Source organism: Azolla caroliniana, unplaced genomic scaffold, assembly GCF_043228905.1.
Source record: "Azolla caroliniana isolate FFs.n. ecotype wild unplaced genomic scaffold, voAzoCaro1.0.p SCAF_3, whole genome shotgun sequence".
Classification (NCBI taxonomy): Eukaryota; Viridiplantae; Streptophyta; class Polypodiopsida; order Salviniales; family Salviniaceae; genus Azolla; species Azolla caroliniana.
Window position 1 is genome coordinate 807464 of NW_028230438.1, and position 6847 is coordinate 814310.

A 6847-nucleotide genomic window follows, 5' to 3' on the forward strand; every position below is an offset into this window, starting at 1 on the left:
CTTTTGGCAAGGATTTCAAGCATGCTCACATAGAAGACAATTTTGATTTTCAATTTAGTTTATGTTTTTGCTTACCCCACATAAATAAGCAAAGTTGATGTCAATGGATAAGGCATTAGAAATGATTATGACTCGTGAGTATGACCATGCCTTTCACCATGGATGCACTATTCAAAAAATAGGCAAATAGATAAGCTATTTGACTTTGAATCATAATGCTATGGGGTTGGGTCACGTCAATCATGAGTTTTTTTACTCCTAGCTAGTAGGACATAATATATGAAAGATAAACAAGTTTGCATCCACATGGCCAATTGTGTAAGGTGTTTGAAATTATTTGATAGTTGATGCTCTTTGACACTCATGGACACATAAGGATATAAATAATTTATGAACAATTATTGACATAATTAAGTGAACCACATCAAATAAAAAATATGATCAAGCTAGTGTGAGCCACTTAGGCACCATGAAAATATCTAACAAATTAAGAAGTGGAGCTTTGTCAATCCCCCAAGCAAAACCAATTATCCATTGATTGCAACCACCCAAAATCTTGAGGGTTGGATGAGTCACTTGTGATTTCATGTTTAATTTCAATGTTTTATTTTACATCAAAGTTGATAGTTTAATGGTTATGGCACTTAACTCTGAAATAAAGGGGTGTTGGTTTGAGTTCCTAGGAGGATGCATTTTGACTTGTAGACACATCACAAGACAAATACATTAAGTGCATTATTGGCTTAATGGAAGAAATGTTTGAGAGTGGTTACTATGCCCAAGCAAGCCCTGTCAATGCAATTAATCAAGATAAGATAAACATTGGACTACATTAACCATACCAATGGTTGGAAGAATATATAACTTATGTTTTGACATTGTTTTGTATCTTTTGAAGTGCTTGTGGTGTGCAATTTCTCTTGGAAATAGAACATGAACACTTATGGTAAAAGGAGTAAAATTTCAAATCCCAAACGAACTAGCAGAATCATCACTTCTAACCATTGCCTTGGTGGCATTGCCATGCAAACATGAACAAGTAACAACACGTGGGGTGGCCAAAATACTATATCAGTTTAGGATGAGAAGTGAAATAACATTGGAGCTCACTATCAATTGTGTTACCTACTTGCGCAACCCCACAATCAACAACCCTAAAAATTCGACTATCAGACAAATACCAAAAGGATATAGTTCAGTGTACTAGTAACACACAGTAAAGCTCAAGACCTACATAATCCCTTCAAGAGCTTGATAGCCAAAATGCTATTTTCCCCAATTGTCAAGGAAGGGCTATATTTTCCCCAATTGGCATTGCTTGACAATCATCAACTAACAACATGGAGTCGAACAAGTGTTACCTAGAAAACCCCAACGTGACACAATAAACAAAACAATATAATCAGGCAAGAGAGAGAGAGAGAGAGAGAGAGAGAGAGAGTCTTTCACACGCCATGGACAAGTGGTGGCAGAGAGATTTGAACCGAGATGCGAACAACCAAAATGCCATGCTTAGGCCCAAAAGTACCCCCCAACCCAAAACAAAACAAAATGGACAGAATGCCTTATAAGTTATACATATTGATAAGGAAGAGAGGATGGAATTGATTATTATTACTATGCAGGAGGCTTAAGATTCTCTTTCTTCACAGATCTGGTCTGGTCTGGTCTGGTCTGATGATGTTAGGAGCTCCCCTGTTTCTTCTCCTCCTCCTATCGCTCGGGTTTGTTTCATCATCATCGCCTAATTCTCCTCCTGACCATGAAGAAGAGCTCGGTATCTCTGTGTTGGACACTGTTTCGGTACTCTCCCGTCTTCTTCGTTTACTGTTAATTAATTGTCAAAAAGAAGACAAGAGTACATGAATCCATATGTGCCCTCAATTCTATTCCTTCCTCTGTGTCTGCGTATGCTAATATCATCTATCCCTTGAGGATCTCTAGCTGACCTAGGCATTAAAAAACAAAATTAGGCTTGGTTGTATTATTGCTTTCATTATTCTTGTTCCTGGAATCAAAGAGATAGATTAGATTTGTGACTTGATTTTTCTCTATGTTTTTGTTCCAAGAAATAAGACATATTTTTTGTTCCTCAATTAAACTGGTGGCGTTATTCATTTGTATGTTTTTTTACAAGAAATAAGGGTTTTTTGGTTCCTAGACTAAGTTTGGTGGCATATTCAGTTCTGCAATCATTGTTAAATGGAGTGACTGTGTCGTAGAGCTGCACTCAAACAAGTTTATTGTCAGTCAATATAACACCTAACTGCAAAAAAGCATGCTGCATGCATGTCAATGATTAAAAAAAGTCCCAACAGTGTTGTAGGTTTCATAAACAAAGAAACTAGTATAAAAGCATAGCGTGCCAGAAAACAAGAAATCTAGCTCAATAATTGCTGTAGAAGTCATATATGGATGGTCTTTGCTCGTGCTGATTTATCTATAAGACTCACCTATTCACAAAATGCAATGGTGGATTTTAATTGGAAGATAATTTATGAAGGCAGTTTTCAATACTGTGAACAAATTATATTTGTTTTTATGTAAGGGTATATTTTAGTGTCAAACGGATTTTGTTTTTCCTTTGCCTGATGCACGCTGATCTTAAATAGCTTGTGTCATAGGGCTAACCTCTGAATAATTCTCATGTATGGGATTTTTAAAGCTGCTGTCATGTATGGGTCATTCTCTACAAGAGCTCATAGACATGAAACCACGTCGATCTGAAACAGGATCATGAACATGGTTGCATTTAGGATCCAATAGTAGATCAAATTGGCATGGATGACAGACGAGAGGTCAAAAGGATGTGCAGTTATGCAAGTTAGATGAGGATTGGATTGGAATCAAACAGAGGGAGAATTGGAACAAGGAAGATACCTATGTGCAACCCCAAGTTGGCAGTTTAATGATGACAGAGTGATGAGAAAAAAACAAAAGAGAGTTGAGATCAATTGGCTTTGATCTACTTGAGATTGTTGAGATATCAAGCTCAACCATTCACATTGTGTGTGAACACACATATGACGAGGCACATATGCGCATTAAAGACTACCTCTACTGTCATACCTTTTGTCATAAGAATGTAACCACCCTTGTCAAATGGTAAAGAATCATTGTTGTTTTCAAAGTCAAGGATGGCTCACATCCCACCCATTCTCACCCTGTCAAATTGGGAGAAAGTAGTTACAAGGTAGTAAGAAAGGACCTATATAAACCAAGCCCCTTCTTGGATATAGTGTTGATTACATATTGATTATGGTCAATAATACTGGCAATTAGTCTTTATCATTGTAATCTTCCCCCATTTGTTAATAAAAGTTCTTTTCGTTGATATCTTGTCTCCTTCCTTTGCTTCAGAGATCACTCCATCTTGAAGAGGCACATGTTGGAAGTTTTTCAAAGACAGATGTTTCAGTCTATCTGAGTTTAGAATCAAGGTCTTAGATATGTAGATTCCTCAGTATCATATGTTCAGTTGTATTTATTTTGGTTTTCCGTTCTTGAAGGCGAGGAAATATTGTGAGATTTAATCAGGCATTTAGGCCTCTTCAAAGACTTTGATATAGCTTTCTTCTTTCTATCTCTATCTCCTTCTCTCACATCTTATTTAATTATTTTCTTGTGTATATACGTTTGATTCTCCCATAGAACTAAATGCTCTAGTTCTTCACATGCTATCAAACTGGAGGGTTATTCATCAACATAGCCTCTGTTTTTTGTATGCTATCCTTGACATCATTGTTCAAGAAGAATTGTCTCAGAGCATCGACATGGTCAATTGTAGCTATTATATGTGCAACTACATAGCTTGTGAATGAGAGAGTTCCACCAGATACCGTGTGTTGTGTAGATCAAAGGAAGGATACCCTGAATATCCAAATGGGTGGCACACTCCCAAGTAATAAGCTTGAATGAACCAACTTCACAAGTTGGACGTATAAAATGAGACAGTTCCTTGTTAGACAAGGATGTGGGGGTTATATTGAAGGTGACCTTGCCACCATGCCTAATGTGGCACGTGCTGACAACACAGGATAGAAACTAGATGTAAGACATGTGATGTATTGTTTTGCAAATGTCGGCCTTGCGGCAATTCCAACTTTTGATATTGGATTCCACTATTGAGCATTGCAATGTATCCTTTCAAGAGATTACGAACATTGCACAATCAGGTGGTTCTGCTGAGGACGAAGAAGAAGAAGAAGATAATGATGATGTTGAGGAAGAGGAGGAGCTGAAAAGACCAGCTCAGAAGGTTCTTCATCTGACTGAACAATAGTTTTTGTTCCATGTCTTCCCATGATTATTTGTTGTTTTGTTAGTCAAAAGAGCGAGGGACCAAGAAGTTAGCATTTTTCTATGCTAGTTAATGGAAAACCATTCTTTATTAAGTTTGTGCATTTATAATCTGCTAGTATATTTAAGGCTGATATAGATTAATGTATTTGTCAAAAAAAGAAAAAAAAAAACAAGTGCATCTAAAATTTAAGATGCTTGAGATGTGTAAATATGCTGCATCTTACGCATCTCTCGGAAGATGTGTTTGAAATTAGCTTATAACAAGTGTGCTGTTGGTTCTAAGGGTCTCAATTTCCTATGCAATATGAAACTTCTTCTTTTTTACAGGATATCGTCCAAAGGATTAGCGCAAGTAAAGAGTGGAACGTAGATAATGTTCGCATTGTAAATATTGATTCCAAAAATGCCAAATTTACGAAGGCAACTGATTATGAGCTAAATATAAAAATTGGTGATCAAATCCTTCCAACAAAATTTGTAGATGAGATTCCTAAATGGGAGCGTCTGGGTGATTTAGAAAACTTTTCTCAAGATCAGGATCATCAAGAGACCACCTCAAAGGTTTTATGGAGTTCTAAAGCATTACAATCTGTATTGGCACCTTTCCAGTTGAATGGACCTCTGGATTTATCCTTTAAGAGTTCAAAATCTCCTCAAGATTCTTCTCAGGTACTCCACTTATTGACCATATAGTTCTGGCTGGTATTGTATCTAGATAATATTATGGATGGCTCGATGAATTTAAATTTTGGTCTAAAAGAACATATAATCATGATGAGTAGATTTCCACTTTGATGTGAAACATGAACTCATCTTATTTCATATCGTAAGAACCACTTCTAGCTAGTCAAAAGCACTTACTCATCTGATCAGCGAATGACATAATATTAGTTCGAGGAGATCATCAAGTGAAAACCACATTGTCACAATACTACAGAACTAACGTACCACATTTGTTTTCCTTCATTTCTCATAAATCTAATGTTGATATGTAGAGTGTAGATAGTAATTAGTTTTAGAGTGAACAAGGATTTTAGCTATCCATTCATAGTGAAGTGACTGTTTCACAAAATCACCGTTTGAGTAACATAGTTCGTGGAATGTTCCAGTTTATGAAGCACCTCTCTCAAAAGTCATGGTGTGCCTCCAAAGGGAGGATATCTGTCAAGGCAGACTTTGATTTCCAACTATATGCAAACATTGGCCAATGAAGAGTGATTTTGAGGCTCCACTAATTTTGGAATGCATTATTGCTGAGCCAAGAATATCTTGCTAAAGGAAATGGCAGAATATTCTTGCATAAAATCACAATAATAAAGTCATAGCTAATATATATGAGTAGTGGTGACCAGAATTCACATCCAAAGGATAGATACATTCTCTTTGATGGGTTTCATCATTACCTTGATATGTTCCTTCAGGGTTGACAATTTTGATTTAACACTGTTTTCTTTTGAATTCATAGGAAAATGAACAGATTATAAGCCTCAACGTGGCTTTTGGAAGCTCAGTTGAAGTGGAGGGAGCCCATGAAGTGACCCTTGCACACCCTGTGGAGTTGTCACTACCGATAAATAGGACCTCATTATTTCAAAGTTTAGCAACAAGCATAGTGTCTTTTGGTGAGAGTAGAATACATACACTAGGGCAGCAGGACAATGCTCTCCTCTCTATAAATATCATAGGATCTGCAATAGTCGCTAATATTACGGGTCTCAACTTATCTCTCGATACATCACAAGTAAATCCTGAGCCAAGCTTTCTGAACATTCTCTATAAGGGTGATCATGAAGTATCTTCATCAACATTAGAAATGTTGGACAAAGCCTCATGGCCTTTTCCTCTATTGAATATCTCAGATCCAAGCTTGTTATTGGTTGAGAACATAATTGAAGAGACCAGTAACTATGTGAATTCTTGCACCATTCTACATGCTAAAGTAACCGCATCAACTTTTGTCCACTTTGAATTCGAGATAGAACGGACACTTGATAAAGAAGACTTCGATCCCACACTTTGGCCAGATTGGAGAACAAGGCCCAGTGTGAAAAGATATAGCTACCAAGTTATTGCCAGAATTAAAGATAATAGTCTCATACCTATGTCAGTTAAATCTTTGAAATATTATGAAAATATTGAAAGTAATAATTGGTGGGATGTTTCCTCTAATGTATCATATGCAGGTTTTTCTGGATACTTTGTACCATCTAGCCCTATGACACTAGATACCTATTGAATGGATTTTATGATTAGTCTTGTGTATATTTATAAAGCATTCCAATGCTTTTTTGTAATTTAACAATCATGATAATGGGCCTAATGAGCTTTTTATGATGTCCACATCCTGCCTTCTTTCTGATGCCAAATTTGAAACAAAACTATATATATTGTAAATATTCTAAGCCTTCGTATAATTTAATAAGCATGGTAATGAACTTTCTAGAATGCTCCTAGCTTTCCCTTTAACTCCTGGCGTCGCAAGTTTCAAGCAAAGCATTGTATATTGACAAAGAGACTGTTGTAAGTGTCTAACTCCCATTGATCT

General features: G+C 36.5%; 1 protein-coding gene across 1 annotated transcript; it reads left to right on the forward strand.

The window, feature by feature from the left end:
* Positions 1 to 1617: 1617 nt before the first annotated feature.
* Positions 1618 to 6552, forward strand: LOC147865728 (protein TUNICAMYCIN INDUCED 1-like). Its single transcript, XM_087316081.1, has 3 exons — positions 1618 to 1803; positions 4630 to 4971; positions 5768 to 6552. Exons 1-3 carry the CDS (start codon positions 1678 to 1680, stop codon positions 6536 to 6538), a joined length of 1239 nt encoding a protein of 412 aa, XP_087172207.1. The 5' UTR covers positions 1618 to 1677; the 3' UTR covers positions 6539 to 6552.
* Positions 6553 to 6847: the final 295 nt, after the last annotated feature.